Here is a 21278-nt window from a genome sequence, read left to right on the forward strand (position 1 = left end):
AAGTTGATTAGCCACCCAGTACAAAAGCTGAAATTCAGTAGCAAAAGATGCATTTAGCTGTACATGTAGCTTGGTGGTAGGCAGGAACCGGTAGGTTTTGGGGAAGGAGGAATGACTGGTTACGATAGACATCAGAATCCAAGCTACAGTTAGCATTTGACCTTCAGATCTCCATGAAGGCCCTCTAAACCTCTAAAGGCAGCCGGTGACTGTAAGCTTGAGAATGATCTAGAATCAGTAGCCATCAGGACTAATCACAGGCAGGGTTGCTTAGGCTTGAAGAGCACTCGCCCACAAGGCCAACCTGGTTTATGCAGCAGGTTCCAGGACAGCCAGGGCCACAATCCTGACTCAAAAAATAAAAGCAAAAAGAATAAAGAGAATAATATCCAGTATATATTGTTAATGGCTTTATAAATTTATCTTTTACTACTCTTACTACCAGTAAAAATGTTACAGTAGACTCTCTCGAGACAAACTGATTCAACAAAGAACTGCCCCCAACCATGGAAAAAAAATAAAATCTTCACAGAATTTCAACACCTGATGGAGGGGGAAAAGTGTATATGGGCATAACCCCGAAGTGCTTTGAGTGTTCCCTTTACAGAGGAGGAGGCAGCTTGCTAAGGAGAGCAGGGAGATATGTACAAAATGTTTTCTCAAATGAGTACAACTATAAACACATTAAATTCTCACAAACTTCTTCCTTGCATTATGTTTGTGTAAAAGCACAGCCCACTTTGAGTAAATTCTTTATACATGGGTGTGTACATGCACTTCCCTATACACACAGCTGTAATAGTTTTGTGCTGCAGCAGACACAACTTTTCATGGATTTTTATACCATAGCATTACTAATTTCAATATCTGCTAATGTTTAGCAATAAATAGCACTTATTTTGCAGACTACATCCATCACTGAACTGAAGCCCTTAGAGTTTAGCCTGAAATAGAAGGTGTCTGCAAACACTTTTACAATGTTCACATAAAGTAACTTCACCAGCATTTGTATCAATTCACCTTCAAGAATTGATTGTCATGTCTGAGATTACCCAACATTCCCAGGGAACCAAGCAAGTACAAGCTGTGGAAACCAGAAAGTCTGTGTTCTTCTCTACAACTTATGGCTTGCTCTGAACAATTTCTCAGTGTTTGAGCCTCCACACTATTATCAGAAAAATAAGGAGAGCCAAGCATGGTGGTTCCCAAGGATAATCCCATCACCTGAAAGGCTAAGACAGGATGACTGGGAGCTCCAGGCCATCCCAGAGCACATATATAGTAAGTTCCTACCTAGCCTGAGCTACAGAGTAATATATATTCAATAAAACGAAAATCAAGAGAAGCTGAAATAAATGGTATCTATCTCTAAAAGATACATACATGTACACACACACACACACACACACACACACACACACAATGGTGTACTGTGCGTTGTTTCTTTTGGTAGTGGGAAGCATCTGTACACAGCAGAGTCATGAACACAGTCTTGAGATAGCCATTCCCTGACCTGTCTATTTCCTTTTCTACTGACATTTATCACAAAACTCTCACTTCAGAGTTCCACAGAAATATGCCAGGCATGGGACTATGCATCTTTAATTCAACATCTAGAAGTCAGGCAGGACAATCCCGAGGTCAAGGCCGCTATGTGAAATGCTGTCAGGAGGAAGGAAGGACAGAACGAAGGAACGAAGGAATGAAGGAACTAAGGAAGGGAGGGAAAGCATTTCAGTGATAGAAAATATCCACCGAGCCTTTACAAACAGCCATCTACTATTTGTTAGAAAGTCCATATTTCTGTCTCCTCAAAGTTTAAAACGCTAGCAGATTTCACACTACTTTCTCTCCACAGCTTACTTTAGCCCTCTTTCCTATGTGGGGAAGGAAAAAAGAAAACTTCCTAGTTCTAAAGAAATGAAAACCATGTACAAACACTCAGGAGGACACAGGACACTGACTTGAAAATTAGACCCCCAGGCATTTTCAACAGATCTAAGTTAACACTTTACTGGAGAATCTGGCTAGACTGAAAAATAGAAGTGCTTTTCCATCAATCAAGAGGATATAACATCTTTTCTCCAAATTATCCTTGATATTAATTTCTTAGGAGACAAAATCACCCTGTTTACTTCAAATGAAGGGGGAACTCAAATATGTAATAATCTGCACACATGTACAGTCAAAAGCAAATAAATAAGGCAGATATAAATTAGGCTTTTTATTGAGCAAAGTTTGTTATGCAATAGTAATTTGAAAGGTAATGAAAAATATCGCTTGTTTTATTTCTAAGGCAATCACATTTCCTAATAATAATTTTACTTCCTTTTCTAAGCTATGTAGCCCTTTAGCCTAACAATTTAAGTCATGGCAGTTGGAGTTGAATGAGTCCCCTACGAGGTTTCCTAACACTAAGTGAGTTGTTTTATCACATGTATGTTTAAGTAGGCTTCTTCGAGGTACCAAACTCATTTTGATGCACTGAGGAAAATTTACAGTCTAACACAAAAACAGAAATAGTAAAGATCTAATCCAATCGTGTAGCTTTTAAAAGGGATTGCTTTCTTAAAAGCCATCCTGCTCTGTGCACATATTACCAGCAGAAATCACACATTCCTAACTAAATGCTAAACATGAGTGTGAGGAGACGAGAGATGCTGGCCCTGCATTTCTCCTTATGAAACACGCAGAGCAAAGAGGGAGACAGCAATAACAAAATGAGCATCTTAAAACCCAACAAGGACGTACTTAAGAGAATAAGAAGCTCCAATGTTTGATTAATTGCAGTAATTCTCTTCCATTAAAGGCCATGGCTCACAGGCATCCTGATGTTTCCAAAAGAATAGCATCAAAGCCTAGCGCTTTCCAAAGAAATGAAATTTAACACAAAGGGGAAAAAAAAAAAAGAGACAGCCTTTGCAGTCCAAGAGTGTACTCATAACACAACTATTTAGCAAGGAACTACAAGACCCGGCTGCAGATGTGGCTCTATGGTAGAACGCTTGCCTAGCATCAAAGAGACGCTCTCTGCTCAACCCCTAGCATGAAAAACAAATAAAACAGCAAGGCTGAAGCAAAAATAGAAATGATTGCTTAACCAAAGTCTGCAATTCCATCTTCCAACATTGTTGGTGTTGGGATGTGTGTGTGTGTGTGTGTGTGTGTGTGTGTGTGTGTGAGCACACGCATGTGTATATGTGTGCGTGTGATGGAATACAGTTCTTGTGAATGTGTGTACATCTGAGTATACCCATGCATGGAGGCCAGAGGCCAACAGTGAGCATGTGCCTCAATCACTCTCTGTATTATTTTTTGAACCCAGAGCTCATCAATTTAGCCAGGCTGGCTGTCCAGAAAGATCCAAGTAAGATTCGCCTGGCTCTTGCCCTCCTAGTGCTGGGGTAATAAATGGATCCTTTTTATGGGGAGACTGATGTCTAAATTCATGTACTCCTGCTTGTTCAGCACACACTTTACTGACTGGGCCATCTCCTCCCTCCCTCCCTCCCTTCCTCCCTCCCTCCCTCCCTCCCTCTGTCGGATCAGTGTCCGAGCTACAGTGTTGTACCCATTGGACAGATTTCTTCACTGGACCAATCCCAACTGGCAAGGAATGGAATATCACTAAAGGCCAAGCACTTCTCACCGACCAGGTACTGAAAAGCTGCAAACAAACATCTCAAGTCACACACAGAAACATGTGAATGTTTCCAAAATGTCATCTTCTCTCCATTTAATTAACTTTCTCCTTAACCAAAAGGCTGGGGGTATGGTTCAGTGGTAGAACATTTGCCTCACAAGTCCCTGAACTTACTGCCCCTGAAAAACGAACATAAATTAGTATACAGTGCTATACAAAACTGTTCTGTTATTTCACCCTTCCAAGGGGTATAAGAAAACGTACTCTAACCAATCTAAAATACACTCACTCAAAAATGAATTTAGAGTGTCATCCTTTATACAGTCATCTTTGGTCAATAAAGAAAATAAGAATACTTTAGTAAAGGCCAACAAATTAACTAACTAAAATTTTTACTCATTTCAATTTTAATTCTAATACATGTTCTCATTGTACTTTACTGCTTTGACTCCACCTCCCCACGCAAAAAAAGAATATATGAGCTAATACATTAATAAAATTCAAAGCAGTATTTTTCTCTCCCAAAAGCAACCTCCAAAGAAATAGCCAACTGCTTTTAAAATGTAACTCCTTCCTTCTCACACAAAAGACTCTGGTTGTGCTTAAATTTGCCTTGGTTGTAAGTAAATATTGTAACCAAAATAAGCTTTGAAAAAAAATTACATACCAGTCCCTCAGAAGGAACAATCTACACACACCTACACACACGCACAGACACACACACACACACACACACACACACACACACACACACGACAAAACACCAAAAAAATACATTATAACTCAAAAGTTAATCTTCAATTCTGAAAATGTGGTTGCATTAAGAGAGAAATGAATCCTCTAAAAGTTGCCAACTCCTTTCTCCAGACACCACAGCTCTCTCTCTGTGACTTACATGACCTTGATGTACCTTTCTTTACACCAAAGCCTTTCTGTTGTTTTAAACCTGTGTGAAGTTAGTTAGAACAGGGTACCCTCAAACTCAGAGATTCCCCACCTTGAGTGCTGGGATTAAAGTCTTGTGCCATCACACTTGACCTAAGTTATTTACTCTAAAAGGTCACCTCTCTTTGTTAAAATATACCAACTACTTGATTTTGTTCATAGTTGCATGGTATTCCAGTCAGCTGTTCCTGACCAAATCCTAGCTGACAGAAATAAAGAATAAGTTCAGCTTTTCACTCCTGCAAAGTGCATGCAGTGGACATTCTCATACAGAACACTTTCCTGCACCACTGTCACACTCACCTATAATCCTATAGCTTTAGTCAAACACACCATAAATATTTACTCCAGTTAGAGATTTTACTTGGCTTATGTTTTCAGCCCAACAGAAAACTTTTAAAGATTATTTTCCCAAATAATCTGTCTTTACCTTTGATTTTAAGTCATATACAGGAGGGTCAGACAACAACCTGGGGGGGGGGCTGCTTAGGCGTTCTCTCTGAAATTACTGCTTAGCTGTGATCAAGACTACATCCCGACAAAGACCCTTCTTAACAAAAAGCATCCTAGTTTGACAAAAACAAGCCACCGATGAGCAATTATTGAATACAATAATTTATATCTAACAATTGAATAGCACTTGCCAGTACAAAGGTTTAGTTTATTGCTGAAAATCTGCCCAGCAAGCTTCATTTCTGACAAGGCCAATTCCCTACTGCTCACGCTCTGGAGGAGCTTGTGAGGTGGAGTCCAACAACTCCGGGTTCCCTAAAATTGTGACCAGCACTCAGGAACACTTCCTGTGTAAACCAAGTTGTCAACTGCAGAAAACTGCTCATAATGACATCAACGCAGTACGTTGTTCTTTTCCATCTCGGGTTTTTCTGTTGTTTTGGTTTTGGTTTGGTTTTGATTGGGGTTGAGGGGTGGGAGGGGTGGGAGGGGTGACCCTACAGAAAATCACAATTATAAGCGTCTTAAAGAATACTAACACCAGCCAACTCTAGACGCTAGATTAGATACTTAATCTACCTGGCCTCCCCGCTCCTCACCAGAGGTGGACAAAACCTGGTCCTACGTTTTCTATCTCGAAGTGCCAGCTGCCAGGCATTTGCCTAACAGCCTTCTATCTCGATGCTGACTGGCACAAGTAAGAAAACTTGGATGTTAAAGAAACTGGCAGAACTCAGAGAAAGAAAAAAACGTGTTTTCCACAATTTGTACATCATTTCTTTAGTACATAGGTAAGTATTTCCAAAGAGGTGGTCAAGTCTTCAAACAGTACTAGAGGCACGCATGCCTCTTTACATCAACCGGGGCCAACAGCATTCATTCAAGTGGCCGCCCTTCCCCTTTGGGGACTGTTGAAAAAGTTACTATTTTCTTTTACAACTTACTGTTCGCCCCGGCCTCTTCCACTGATGAAAGCAGGCAAAGCCCACGCTGTGTGTCTGTCTCCTAGAGAAGATTGCATCTTTTATTTATCGCCCCTTGGCTTTATTTTCACAGTGAATTCCTGGCTTAAATGCAATCAGCCAAGAAACCCTCCCTATGTGCTCTCCTGTCATTCCTCATTGCTCACAAGCAGAGTCAAACACAGCAAGGGGAAAGGGGGGGCGGGGCGGGGGCCACGACGCAACACTGCTAGCCAAGCCATAAAAATTCAGACTCCAGTTAGTTATACTCAGAGACCATACATGTGCTTCAATTGGTTTCAAACCGGCGGGGAAAGAGGAGAAGGTGGGCGGGGGCGGGGGGGGTTAACTAGAAAGAATGTTAATTAGATTTTAAAGGGAAGAAAGGTGGGGGGAAGGATGGATAGCCTCAAAAACCAACCTCCCTCTTAGACAGAAGGAAAGGGTGCTGAGCAACACAGAGGGCTGTCTTTGGAAATAAATGACCATGCAGAAAATCACGTTTTCAGATTACATTAGAATTCAAATTAACCAAACAGGATTAAAACAAATCTTCTGTGTCGGGGCCACTGTCCAGACCCCGACTCCACACCCAATGAAAAGGATAAAAAGATTGGACCACAGAGAAAAGAACAAGTTAGAGAGAGGGGGGGGAGGAAGAGAAGAGAGAAGAGAGAAGAGAGAAGAGAGAAGAGAGAAGAGAGAAGAGAGAAGAGAGAAGAGAGAAGAGAAGAGAAGAGAAGAGAAGAGAAGAGAAGAGAGCGCTTTCAAATCTATCTATCCTCATTCATTTGCTTCAGGGTTCATCCATACAATTTCAATCAGAGTGGGAGGGGGTTATAAAATATGCCTTCAGCAATCCGGAGATAAAATATGGGGAAAGGGAGGTTGCGCTGCAGTATTGTTCACTTCAATCTAGTTCAAACGTCCCCATAACTATGGCTGGAAAAGATATCTAAACAGAATAAAAAGAAAAGCCCCATGGAAAGCAGAGGGATTTGAGAAAACTCTCCTGGTCTGTCAGAGAAAGAAGGGCTGTGCAGCTTTAAATCACAAGTCCTTCTCTCGCCTTTGTCAAATATCTTCTACTTTACAAGCCCTGAAAAGAAATAAAGAGGTTCTTTTGTTTGCTTTCCCCTTTACCGAGGGTGACAGAAAATTGAAAGGGGCACAAATAAACCCGAAAGGAGAACAAAGTGCCGGGTGGTGCGGGGCGCGCAGCGGCGCAGGGGCCGTGGGGCCCCTCGGTGCAGACGCCGGCCGCGGGTCACGGCGTCGGACCGTGCTGCCCGCTCCCTCAGCACCGCACCCGGACCCCGGGCGCAGGCCGAAGTCGGGCAGCCCGGTACCTCACGGGATGGAGAAGCGCGAGCAGCGCCCCTCAGCGGCCCGTCCGGCCGTCGCTCCCGACAGAGGTTGCTCGGGGACCCGGCGCGGACGCCGCGGAGCTAGTCGCAGACACCTTAAGCAGCTGGAGTATACGGGACGCGCCGGCCGTCGGAGCCCCGAGCGGAGCGGTGGCCGAGTGGTGTCGGAGGGACTCGCCAGCCCCCCCTCCCTCCCTCGGACCGCGGGGCGCGGAGCGGCGCCAAGAAGAAAGGACGCGAGCCGGGCAGCGCAGAGCGAGCGCCCCGGTCGGCATTGTCTGCGGCCGGCGCCCCCTCCCCCGCGCCGCACGCCCCAGCCCGAGCCCCGCGGCCGCCCGCGCCTTTGTCCACACCCGCCCCGCACACCGGCGCTCAAGCTGCGGGACAGACGACCGGGACGCCGACACCCACCGCCCCGCCGCCGAGGGGCGCGTCCTGCTGATTCATTTCCCACTCGCGCTAGCCCGTCCGGGGAGACGGGGGCGGGGACCAGCGGGAGGAAATGGGCGCTCCGCTCCGGGGACAGTCCGAGTCGCCCCACCGCTGCACCGCGCGCCCGGCCCGAGGCGGCCCAGAGGAACGAAGGGGGCCCTTCCCTCCCCCACCCCCGAGGGACAGGAGGACAGACCGAAGGACCGACGGCCCGCGGCGGCCCCGTGACTCACCGACTTGCAGGACGTTGTCTACGCAGCCACTCTCCAGCAGCGCGATACCCCGGCGGAAGGGCAGCCGCGTCTCGTCGCCACCGTCCGCAGCGCTGGACGCCCCCACCGACGGGGTCCCGGTGCCCGCGGCGACGGCGGCGGCGGCGGCTGAGGTGGCGGCCGGCGAGGATGAGGAGCCGCCGCCGCCGCCGCCCGCGCCGCCGCCCGTGCCGCCGCCGCCGCCGCTGTCGTCGCCGGGGCCGCCCGCGGAGCCGCCACCGGTGTTGAAGGACGAGTACATGCAGATCTCCCGCTCACTGCGGGGAAAGGACCAGTAGACGATGCGGCGCTGCACCGGCTCCGGGATGCGCTCGAAGCGCTCCTCCACGCGCTGGAACGGCCACTTCTCCGCCACCCTGCGCGCTGCGATGTCCAGCAGAGACTCGGGGCTCTGGGTCTTGCCCGGCGGCAGCAGTCCCAGCGCCGCGCCGCCCCCGCACGCCGCCGCCGCCGCACCGCCCGCCCGCGGGCCGGGCCGACAGGCAGAGCTATAGCCGCCACCCGCGCCGCCGCCGCTGCTACCCCCGCCGCCGCCGCCGCCGCCGCCGCCGCCCGGCCGGCAGCAGAGCCGTTTCGCGGGAGGAGGCTGCTGTCCGCGCTCCGCCATGACCGCGCCGCTTCTAACCCGACAGCGGAAGTGCCGGGACCCTATAAACGGCACAAGGAAGCGCGACACGCACACGCCGTGGCGACGCCACGCTGCCATCTAGGGCCCGCCGCTCCTTGTAGGGGCACGGGAGGTGTGGCCTATACGGTGACGACGTCGCCAAGGAGGAGCGCCGATAGGGAGAACCTAGGGGAGGGGGCGGGGCCTATGCAAATCACTGGGCTGAAACATAAATAGAGCGCTCCGTGGACACGGGGGTGGCGGGGGCGCCCGGGTTGGGTGCCGGGTGGGCTGTGAGAATGTCAGGCTGCTGTGACGCGGGGGGCGGGGCTCAGGCGGGGTTCCCGCGGGAGGGGGCGGGCCGTCTGCCAAGCGGAGGGTGGGTGGGTCTCTGCGCCCCCTGTCTACTCAACTTAGCCCTCCAGCGCCCTGCCTCCCTTTTGATGTCCGCCAAGTGAGGACGCTCCTCGTGGGTCGCCGCGGGGCGGGTAGGGGGAGGGTTCCGGACTAAATGGAGGATGGACCGACTGCTCGATGCCCCACCCCCCAGTCAGCCGGCCCCGCGGGGAAAAGCCTCTGGGCGGAGGAGGCGCTTTCAAAACAAAGAAATGCTGCGTGAAGCCCCGGGGACGCAGCCCAGAGGAAGGCGGGGGAGGCGCGGCCCAGGCCGCCTGCTTTCCTTCCAACCCGGCGGAGCGAACTTCCCCCACCCTCGGCCGTGGCTGCGGCACGAGGGGATAGGGAGGAGGGCTGAGCTCAGCCACTGTTTTCCACTTCACTTTTTGCCGACCCAGGTGGGGAAGGGGCGCGGCTGCCCCGCGTAACTGCAGCGCACCCAGCCCTGAGTCCCGGGTTCGCTCCAGCCCGGTGACAGGCCAGGAAGCCGAGCCGAGCCGACCGAGCGCCCGGACACGCAGAGCGCTCGGATGCTGCCTCGCAGCCGCTGGACGCGCGTCCGGAGCCGGCCACGCTGCCCCGCCCTCGCACTCTTTCAACCCTTCGGGCAAAGAAGCTGGCCCGCCCGGGTTCAGCCGGGAGCCCCAATCGCCCTCTTCCGCGACCTGCTGCAGACCCAGGGGTCGGGCCGCTCCAGTTAGAGCGCTCGCACCGGCAGAGGATCGCGCAAACTCTCGATCGCGAGACGGTTGTCGCTCACGGCCGCCCAGTGGCGGACAGCGGCCGCGGGCGCTCTGGAGTCTGCGGCGGGGCTGGGACCTGGAGTCTTTGGCGCTCCGGGCGCGCGCCGCGCTCCCTGCAGCATTGGCGGCGCCCGACCGGCGGGTCCTCCCGCAGCAGGGCAACAAGACGAGTGAGCGAGCATCGCTGGGAGACGGTGCCCGGGCGCCAGCGGAGGCGGAGAATCGAGTCCCCGTCTGAACCGGGAACCCTGCGGACATTGTTCTTCGCACTCTGCAGAGCTTGGTTAGATCTCAGCCAAGCCGCAGGCTTAATGACCACGTTAGACACCCTGACTTCTTGCTCCACCTTCTGTTTTTACTCTAAACAGTGTTAGAGATACTGTCCTATTGTTGGAGATAAGCCCTAACTCCTCTGACACTTTCGCATATTGGCTACTCCCCACTGCCTACCTGGTCTGAATTTAAAGCGACTACGCGCGTCGGCGTGTTGTAAAGAAAATTGCCCACTCAAAGCGGAGGCCGCCCGAGACATTGGACGTGATCCATGTCGGGCATCAGGAGCCCCAGGCTAGAAGTCCCTGGAGGCAGGACGCTGGCAGACTTTCCATAGCTGCTTGTTAGGAAAATTTTGGTGACATGTTTTTGTATATTCATCCAGTATTTTTCTAGGCACCTCCTCGGTGCCTAGGAAAAAGCTGGGCAGAAAACTGAAAGACCTTTATGGGCAAGTGGAAGAGGAAGTCTCTTTCCTCCGGTTGTTTAATATCTAGATCTCTTAAAAAATAATTTTAAGAGACTTTAAAACTTAGGCTATCAGAGCAGAAAGTAGGGTGAGCTCTAGTCTGTCCTCAGGAAGTCATGACAAAGGCGTGTGCTGCACAGGTCGCCGAGAATTTTCACCCGTGTACACGGATCTCTGAATTAGAAAGCTAAAAAGGACAAAACTGGCGTTCTCGGACAGAATAAATGACTCATTCGGGGTCAGATGTGGTGTTGGTGGGAGGGATTAATTTCCATCACAGGAAAATACATACCTTTAGAGGAGGCTAACATTTAAAGAATTTGATATTGCAATGAACTAAAGAGACTGGATCTAAGGCATGGACCTTCCCTGGAGGGATCCAGTCATTTTTTGTTAAGTTTTTGCTGGGAATGGAACATAGGCCCTCCAGCATGAATGCTCAAGGACTGAACTATACCCCTAACCCTGGGGCAATCCAGCTTCATTTTCTAATTCAAAGAAAAGCTGAGGGCCACTGAGTCTAGCCCTCCTTGATCTCCTGGGGTCTCAGACACTCTGCCTATTCTTCTTTTTGAATGGTTACCCTCATTCTTGCATTTCTCTGACACCCTGTTGTCTCTTCTTTCCTGGTCATCTTCCTCTCTGCCTCATTTTGTTGTTGTTGTTGTTGTTGTTGTTGTTGTTTCTCTTCCTCCAAACTTTAATGTGCCCCATCCTACAGCCTATTATGATCGACTTTTAATGACACCCCGTGGAGAGTCAACAACCATTCAAAACCAAAACCCTGGCTCATCTCTTCTCCATGTCCAGATCACAGCGCTCACCTTCAGAGTGTCTATTTCAAACTCAAAGTACTGCCGTTCCCCTGAATTTCTTTCCTCCCTAGGACGACTTACCAGGCTCCCACCCAAGCTGCAGTCCTCTTTGATATAGCTTCTTTGGTGCAATTACCCCAGATTCACTTGCAGTATTGACTATCCCAGCCCTTCTCACTGTCCACAGTAAGGTTTTTCTTCCTCTTCACTGTGTAGGGCCTTGATGCTGGCTGGCATGTCTGTATAGCCTGTCCTCCGAGTCCTCCCCCACCCAGCTGCCATGCTTCCCAAAGTAAATTTCTGTTGGTATCACCCTCCTGCTCAAGTCCCTTGAAACGGCTCTCTACTGCCTACTGGAAAAAGTCCAGACTGTGATCTGGCTTGACCAAACCCAACTTCCCAGCCTGACTTCTAAAACGCAGAAGAATGTTTTCCCCAGTTCCCCAACAGGAATGCTGTTATGTCCCAACAGGACTTGCCTGCCCCACACATTTGCTCAATACATTCCTGAGGCCTGAAATCTCTCTCTCTCCTCTCGGAATTTGTTAAATTCCTCCCCTTCCTTCAAGGACTTGCTTAAAGGCTACTTCCTCTGGAAAAACGCACCTTGATGTGTGATATCTCTCTCTCTCTCTCTCTCTCTCTCTCTCTCTCTCTCTCTCTCTCTGTCTCAGCACCTTACTACTTTGAATCTGTCTTGTGACATTTATACCGTTGTGCCAAGTATCACCCTGCTCTGAGCTGTTATCTTCTCTTTCTGGCTATGTTGAGGGGTTGGGATTCTGTCTCCTCCAGAGCCTCTGAGAGCCCCTTCCCCTACTCCACCAAGGTTTCTCCCCATAGCTAACTACTACCAAGAACTCAGAATGCCATCTTCACCTGGTTCTTGTGCTATTTCTCTACTTTAAGGATTTATGATAGTTATTTTCCTGCCATTCATAGTTACTAAATTACTTACATTTTCCTTTCCTACCAGACCACTACCCAAAAAACCAAATCAGGGTTACAGCCATGCCCAGTGTCTACCATTAGGCAACGGTAGGGAACCCGAGTGCTGAAGGGCTGTGACTCACCATGGCTTCACGGAAGCCCACATCACAGTGAGGCCAAGAGATAGGCTCTTCAGTCAACTCCATAAAAAGTTCTCCCAGTAGCTGAACCGATGAACTCAAGGAGGAAACCCCCACCCATTCCCAGCACCTGGATGCATGAATGGATGGATAGCAGGCAGGCAGGAAGATGTGGGGCTCTAAGAAAGGAAGTGGAGTCCTAGCCTGAGATCTATCAAGGTTCCTCTTACTTCTTTGCCTGCAATCACACAGGAAGCAGAGGCAGGAGGATGAGGCATGCAAGGCCAGCTTGGGCTATTCAGCATGAATTTCCAAGAAATGAAAACTGAAATCTTTGAATCGAATTAGATACCTGTTTATCAAATCCCCCAAACACTAATTTTCCTGTGGCCCATAATGCATGCACCTTTGGACAGGGGAATCTGAAGTTAACACGTGAGTTTTGAAAGTTACTCTCTGGTAGTAAGAACTTCACACAGTCCCAGTATTTAGGACTGCAGGAAAAGAAAACCACGTTGTCTCCTCGTTATTACTAGTCATCTCAGCTAATTAAGACAATAATTTGCCATTAGCAGGAAGATTCCAAGACATGAAAATTGGATTAGATCTAAGGAACTTCAAGTCATTTGCAGACAGACACAAAGCTGTGCTCATTTCCATCCTATTTCTCGTACTGGGATATATTTTTTTTATATAATAACCAAAGTCAATAATGCTCCATGGAATATAATTCAATTGTTTAGAAGGGAGTAAAAGCCTCAAATACCATAGTTAACCTCTGAACCAAGCATTAATCTCCCCTCCAATAGAAAGACAGATTCCATGCGGATAAAGGGATGAAGAATGGGGTCATCAGTAAGAAATGCCTGTAATGGGGAAATGTCCAGATAATCTTCCAGGCCAGTCATTTCTACCAAACTAACTCTTGGGCAAAAGAAGAAGTTGATGTTGACAGAGAACCAGTCAGTTTAGAACAACTCTTCCATCTTCAAAGAGGAGCAAGCTTGGAAGCTCTTTTCTCTTAAACCCTGAAGAATCAAGCCACTGATGACTTCCTGTGTTTTCAAGAGTGATCACAGACACAGTGCTGGGACCTTTTATAAATAACTCAGTTGATGCCCCAGCAAATAAGAATCAAAACAAAAAAAAAAAACAAACAAACAAAAAAACTGAGGCACAAAGAATTTTGCCAAAGATTAGTTGGTCCAGCCGAGCAAAGACTCAAACTAGTTCATTGCCAGAGCTCCTGGCATTAGTCAGCATTTCTCAAACTTGCCCATTCGTAAGAATCACCCAGAGCGCTTGTTAGAAATATAGGCTTCTCTCAATTCTCTTGAATTTCATTTTCAGCAAGGTTGGGGTGAGGCTTAGAACAGATCATTTTAACCCATGCTACAGATTCCTCGGAATAGGAAAAATCTGGAAACATGCCGTGCTTCCTTGTCAGTAACCTCCTACAATCTGCCGTGAGAATGGCGTTCAACTACTGAGCAACAACTTTCTATCCTAAGAAAATGTGTTCTGTAAAAACCGTAAAGGCACCACAAAGAATCACAGTTTCAAGAGTCAATGACCCCAATTTCTGTTAATATACTCTTTTTCATCTCTGTTATGTGATATTATACAAGGAAGACATATTCAAGACATTTTAAGTATAGAGTATGGAGCCAAAAGCTCTCACATGTATGGACACATTTGAAAAAAAAATCCCATGGGTTTGGAGGGATGATTTAGCAGTTAAGAACACTGTTGTTCCAAGGCGCCTGGGTTTGATCCCCAGAACCTACCCAGTAGCTCACAGCCAACTCCAGTTCTAGAGGACCTGATGCCCCCTTTTGACCTCCAAGGGCACTGAAAGCAGGCAGTACACAGACACATATATAGGCAATAGACCCATAAACATAAAAAATGATCATGAAAAAATTTACAGAAAAATATCATTCCAGAATGCATCTTGTGCCTGGAGTGGTGGCATAGACCTTTAATCCCAACACTGAGGCAAAGGCCGGAGGATTTTTGTGAGTACGAGACCCAGTTGGTCTACATAACAAATTCCAACCCAGAACTCCACCCTGTGTCAGAAAGGAAAATAGAAAGTGTAGGACATGTTAGTGTACACTTTTGATCCCAGAACTCAGGAGGCAGAGGTAGATCTCTAAATTTGAGGTTAGCCTGTTCTATACAGTGAGTTCTAAGACAGCTGGAGTTACATAAAGAGACCCTGTCTCCAAATAACAATAACAACATAATAATAGCAGCCAAAAAATCATGTTGCAAGCACATAGCACAAGCATTTCCTAAAGTGATCAAATATTTTATTTTCATTCTTATCAGAATTCAGATGACCAGGTATCTTTTGGGGGTATCTTATTACTAGATAAAAGAGTATTTCTGTTTAAAACAGTCTTACAATTGGGTCCAAGGGGGCTGCAGAGATGGCTCTGTGGTTAAGAGCACTGGCTGTCCTTACAGAGGTCCTGAGTTCTGTCCCTAGCACCTACATGGTGGCTCACAACCATCTATAAAGGGATATGATGCTCTCTTCTGCCATGCAAGGGTACCGCAGCAAAGCACTCACATACATAAAATAAGTAAAAATATCCGAGCTTCAAAGTGGATTTGCTAAGGGTGTGTTACCACTTACAATATTTTTTTAGTATTGTGAAGTCACTTCCTGTCAGGAATAGCATCGTGACGACTCAGACAAGAAAAGTGTCACTTCTAGTAAGGGTTCAAAATAAAACCCACAAGTAACTTGTAAAGATGAAGTTTCAACAAAACTTGAAGTTTTTCAATAGGAATCTGTCCTTACCGGCACCTCCAGACCACAGAGTACACAAAAGTTTCAGGAGAGCTATCTAGATTGCAAGACCTGTTTTAGCACTGAAACTCTTGGGATATTCAACTCCCCAGACTAGAAATCTTCTAAATAGTGATATACTTTCTTAACTTCATAAGTTCATCATAAAGACACAAACACAATGAAACTGTTTAAGCTCTATTAAGTTATTTTTGCTTCAATTCTTCATCTCTATTTCTGAAAAGATTTTATTTTGTGTATGAGTATGTTGTATGACAACACTTTTTCTGGGGGAGATGTACTACCTCTACTCACTCCAAATATGGGGAAACCCTTGCCAGACCAAAGTGCAGATACCACCAAAATCCTACTTTGAAAACCACCAAGAGTTTTATTAAGGTTACTGACATGAATATAAGTGAAAGGTTACTTTCAGGGGCAAAAATGACTCAAAGACAGCTAATTCACCTCACCCCAGCACAGGTGACAGCTCAGCTGGGAACCTGAAGCACACTGCACAGCCCACAGGGATCTCAACAGGTTGAAGAATGTCCTTCCCTAGAGACTGTCAGTCAAAACCCCTTCCAGGCAACTCAGCCGCTTTCTGCATCTTCCAGGAAAATGGTCTCAGAACCTTCTTTGCAGTGGCTTGAGTCTTCTTTGAAGCTTAGAATGCTCAGCTTTCATAGTTTACTGGGGGCTGGGGGGAGTGGTGAATCTAGTCAGTTTCAGGGACTTCCTGAAGCTACTTTTACCTGTTTTACTTCCAGTATAAAGAGCTTCCCTGAAGAATAGAATGTTTCAATATGGGAGGAAACTGTCATACAACAGTGTTTTGCCTGCATATATATTTGTGTGTCACCTGTCAAACAACAGTATTTTGCCTGCATGTATGTTTGTGTGTCACCTGCATGCGTAGTATCCAAGGGGGCTGTAAAACTGTGTTGGAACCCCCGAGAACTGCAGTTATAGACAGTTCTTAGTAGCCATGTGAGTATTGGGACCTAAGCCTGGGTACTTTGCCAGATTAGCAAATGATCTTTACCTCTGAGCCATCTCTCTAATCCCAAAATCTATGTCCTTTTTTTTTTCTAGTCTTGTTTTTACTCTGCCTTTTCAGTAGTGCTACTCCCTATAACTTTTTTTTTTCAATTTACTTATTTATTTTATGTATGTGAGTACAGTGTGGCTGTCTTCAGACACATCAGAAGAGGGTATCAGATCCCATTACAGATGGCTGTGAGCCACCACGTGGTTGCTGGGAATTGAACTCAGGACACCTGGAAGAGCAGCCAGTGCTCTTAACCGCTAAGCCATCTCTCCAGCCTCCCTATAACTTTTAATTATTTACTCTGTACCTACTCATAACAACTCTTCTCTTCCTGAAAAACTGCTCCCACTCTGTGTGTCCTTAGCAAGCACAAGGCCTCCATCTTAGAATTCAATGTAAAATAAAAATTGAGTTTCCTTTACTTTGACCTCTTAAAGAGTTCCTGGACCTCAAATGGCTCCCAGCTAGGAGGGAAGTTAAATGGCCAAACCATGGCGCCGGAGGAGTTAATGTATGAAAGTCATGATAATCTGAGGTTGTCTTGCATAAAATAATATACATTGAACATGATTTAGTTTTAATGTATTTCACGAGGCTATACTGCCAGAATCTGGTGGTTCTCTTCTGGAACCTAGAGCAATGCTATGACAGGTTTTAGGTGGTCCAGAAGCTGCCATTGCTAGATTGCACACAAGAACAGTTTGCTGTGCATTCCTGTGACAGCCTTAGCCCCTCAGAGTGTGCTGTCTTTGTCAGGGTTTCTATTCCTGCACAAAACATCGTGACCAAGAAGCAAGTTGGGGAGGAAAGGGTTTATTCAGCTTACACTTCCACATTGCTGTTCACCACCAAAGGAAGTCAGGACAAGAATTCACACAGGGCAAGAACTTGGAGGCAGGAGCTGATGCAGAAGAGGCCATGGAGGGGTGCTGCTTATTGGCTTGCTTCCCCTAGCTTGCTCTCATCCCTGGACTACAAACCCAGGGATGGCACCACCCACAATGGGCTGGGCCCTCCCCGCCTTAATCACTAATTGAGAAAATGCCTTACAGCTGGTTCTCGTGGAGCCATTTCCTCAAGGGAGGCTCCTTTCTCTTGTGATAACTCCAGCTTGTGTCAAGTTGACACACAAAACCAGTCAGTACATATGCCAAAGGCTGCAGACCAAACCCCTACAATCCCACTGTGCAAGACTCACAGCTGTGTATCAAGAATGGCCTGGCTCTGCCCACCTCTCCAACTGGCTTTGCCCCAAGTGTATTCCCTTCACACTCTGGGTCTCTGCCAAAGCAGACTGCTCAGGCCTGCTTTCAGTTCCTTGAATACTCATTTCCTCCAGGGGGCCCTTTGCCCAAGAGTTCCCACTGCCTAGATGTTGTTCTACGGGCTCTGAAGCCATGGCTGTTTTCCTAGACTCAGCTTAATCACTTCCGTAGGAAAACCTAGCAGGTCTGCTAGATCAGTTCTGCCTATCCCACACTCCAGGAGTTCCATGTACCAGCAATCTTTATCAGAGTTACGATTTTTCCATTAGTTTGTACATAGGACAGCTTATGTGGGAAAAGAGTAGATGCTCAAATATGTATTTGCTAGTCCTGAAGAAGGGAAAGAGCAAAGGGCCTTCCACCAGGCTAACCTCCTTTCGTTGCAGTTAACATGCAGGCAGATGCCAGGAGAGTAATTTCCAAGGACCTACAGACGATGCCCATTTGCCACCAAGGCTCATGGGTTGTTCTTTTCTTCCCCTCTCAGGAAAAGAATAAAATCTACTCCGCGAACATTCAGCAGCATGGTGTGAAGCTATTACTGCGACATTCTGGAAATCATCACATCGTTCCAAGCAGAGAAATAAGACAATCTCCCCAAACAAATGTCAAAAACTTTACCACACTGTCATGCATGCTGCTTGTAGCATTTGTCTTTTGTTACTTTTCTTTTTTTCATCCTGGCTTTCATCTCAAGTATCTCTCAAATTTGGGCAATTTTAAGTCTTCTTGTTACCATAGAAATAGAAAACACTCTCTGAGTTTCGGGGGGGGGGGAGTTATCCACTCTATCAGGGTTGTAGATTTTTGCCATCTTTGATTTCAAGAGAATGATTCTTTGGCAACAAATATTTCTGTGCCTACTGTGTGCTGAGCTTTGTTCTGGCCAGGAATCCTCCATCGCCAAGCCCCCTCCCCCCCCCCCGTGTGTGTGGTGTGTGCGTGGGTGCGTGTGTGTGCATGATGTGTGTGTGTGTGTGTGTGTGTGTGTGTGTGTGTGTGTGTGTTTTGAGATAGAGTTTTCCTGGCTGTCCTGGAACTCACTCTGTCAACCAGGCCAGCCTTGAACTCACACAGATCCACCTGTCCATGATTCCTGAATTCAGGAATCAAAGGTATGTGCCACCACCACCACCACCACCACCGGCTGAAACTTCTCTGTGAAGATCATCATACCCTCCCGGATGCCAGCTCTTGCTTTTTTTACCCATAAGTAATGTGCAAATAAGCTGCCCATGAACTGTGAGTGCAGAGTGAAAACCTGCCTTTTTCCTTTCCCTTTCCCTCTGGGCCCCTTCATACCTCTGAACCCCTTTTGTCATCCTGGGAAAGCTGGGTTATAAAGGAAGGAACCACACCACACACTGTCAAGTTAATTTTTTTCTGGTTCTATTTTACAGTTAGATAAAATATCTCAACCTCCGGGGCCATAAACCTGATGTTAAACCATTTGGTTGTTCTTGTTCTGTAATCTTAGAATTTGATAGTTTCTTCAATCTATTGTAAACTTGAACAAGTTAGTGAAATTTCTGAAAAATCTAGGAAGGAAAATACCCACCCCGCCCCCTTTAATAGGCAAACATAACTAAACATACTTATATAATACTGTAGTTTCTTTCTGGCCTTGAAGACCTTATTGCATGCAGGTGGCAGTATAAGATTTTTTTTCCTACCATAATATGCATTAGTTTAAAAAAATCTTTATCTTATATCATCAGAAGGTTCTAAAGTTCCCTGAAGAACAGGTACTGAACATTCTAAGACAAACTACTAGTTAGTTTCTGCATGGAAACTTAGCCTGTCAGCCTCTCCCTCTAGGAGGACCCCCGCTCTGCCCCCAGTGAATTGTTCTTCATTGCAAACCCTCTACCTGAAATACTTTTTCTTGCCCGTAATTCTAGCCTTCAGAATACCCCCAAAATAGGATTTCTCCACAGTTAAGAGCACTTAACTACTCCTGCAAAAGATCCAGGTTCAGTTCCCAGCACACACATGGCACCTCGCAACTGCCTATATTACAGTTCCATGGGATCCAATGTTCTTTTCTGACCTCTGAGGACTCTTGCATGTATGTGGTACGCCCTCAGATATACATATACACAAAATAAATAAATGCATATTTCTCTAAAAAGAATACTCACAAGAGACCTCTACCTAAAAAGTATATTTAAGCAGAGCCAAGTTCTTAGACTAAAGATATTTCCTAATTTACAATCCACCCACTAGAGATGTGACTCTTTTCACTTTTGTAAATCCCCGTTGAAAACCATCAAATATCCCTTGAAGGACTTAGCCTGAGAGTCATTATCAGTTTATACTCCCAAGGGATTCCTTACGCTGACATAGCACCAACCCTCTATGGAAAACGAGCATCAGAGCAGGCACCAGAGGGTGGTGCTGACGAGAAGAGATGACAATAAAAACTAATACCATCTTGGATTTCACACTCTTTAATTCCTTGGTGCCCCTTGAAGGTTTCCCTGCCCCAACACACTGACACACACACACAAACACACATGGACACACCCACAGAAACACATAGGGATGCATGTACATACACACACACACATGGACACACCACATATGGATACAAGGACACACACACACACACACACACAAACACACACACATTCTCCTACTCTGCTCTTCTTGTCTAGGCTTGTCTCTGTAATTGGCTATGTGTGCACTTTATAGCTCTGTGTATAAAATGTCTGCATTCGTATCCTCAGGTCTGTCTGTGTAGCATTGGTAATCCATAAAAAGTTAATTTAGATTATGGTTGCGTGGTTTAGTCATTCTCACCTTCATTAGCAACTGAGGGGGCAATGATGGATTTCAAAACCAGGGTTTGAATATACTTTCAAAGCGGCTAGACTAACTGGAGTGACCATTTAGGGGGACTTTGGAAAGGTATCATATAAATACATCTATTATGTCTTTTGAAGGAAACGTGTTTGCCTATTGAACTGTCTGCGCATGTTTCTGGCAGGTTCCCTTTCTTAGTCTCTTCAGCGCTCCACCCAGCTTCTGCTGGGTTTGCCTTCAGATCCCTTAGTCACCAAGCTTCACAGAGTGAGGTCTACAGCACCTTAAGAGGAGCTGCCCCCTAATATGCCTGCAGGTGAGGCCACCAGTCAACTGCATACCATGAGTATTCAGCGGGGAAGCAATAGTTACATAGCTAGCAGGCTGGGAAAGCTTCCAGTAGGGATACCTCTATGTGTCCTACCACCCTCAGAAAATGTACCTCTTGCTTTGCCCTTAAAAGCAAATTAGCATCAGGGGCAGAACAAGAGCAGCACATCAGAACCTTACAAGAAGTCTTTCTGCAACCTGGTGGAGTGTGGAGGTTTGGTTAAGTGGGAGCGGAGCTGACAGAAACCACTAACTCCTCTGGGCACACAGAGTGCTCTGTAGGTAGCCTTAGCCTTGCCTGCCCTTGGCAGGACCTATCATCAAGGACTGTTTAGCTTTGTCAGGGGTTTCCTCTCAACATTTGTCAATGACCATTGTCAGGTGTTGCTAGGGCTGCAGGAGAAAAGTTCCAGTTGATTGGCCAAGCAACTGTATACCTTAGCCAATCCGAATGCTGCGCCTGGTGGTGGGGGAGGGGGAGCCTAACAAGATAGAACAGTATCAGCAGAGGGAGACCCACTCCGTGTACTAATAAGGCATCTCGAACTCTAGTGTGCAGGAATACTATGCTCTCTACAGC

General features: G+C 46.9%; 1 protein-coding gene across 2 annotated transcripts in view; it reads right to left on the bottom strand.

Moving 5' to 3' along the window:
* Window positions 1–8800, bottom strand: part of Zswim6 (zinc finger, SWIM-type containing 6) — a 167724-nt gene extending 158924 nt beyond the window's left edge. The window contains exon 1 of one of the 2 annotated variants that reach the window (XR_010063737.1): window positions 8036–8800. Coding sequence is in view for 1 of the 2 variants with exons in the window: in XM_039103499.2 (XP_038959427.2) it covers window positions 8036–8780 (745 nt within the window). In the remaining variant the exon portion in view is untranslated. The remainder of the gene's footprint in view (window positions 1–8035) is intronic. The other variant, XM_039103499.2, reaches the window with a different exon arrangement.
* Between the last annotated feature and the right edge of the window lie 12478 nt (window positions 8801–21278).

The sequence above is a fragment of the Rattus norvegicus genome, chromosome 2 (genome assembly GCF_036323735.1).
Source record: "Rattus norvegicus strain BN/NHsdMcwi chromosome 2, GRCr8, whole genome shotgun sequence".
In the NCBI taxonomy this organism is placed as follows: Eukaryota; Metazoa; Chordata; class Mammalia; order Rodentia; family Muridae; genus Rattus; species Rattus norvegicus.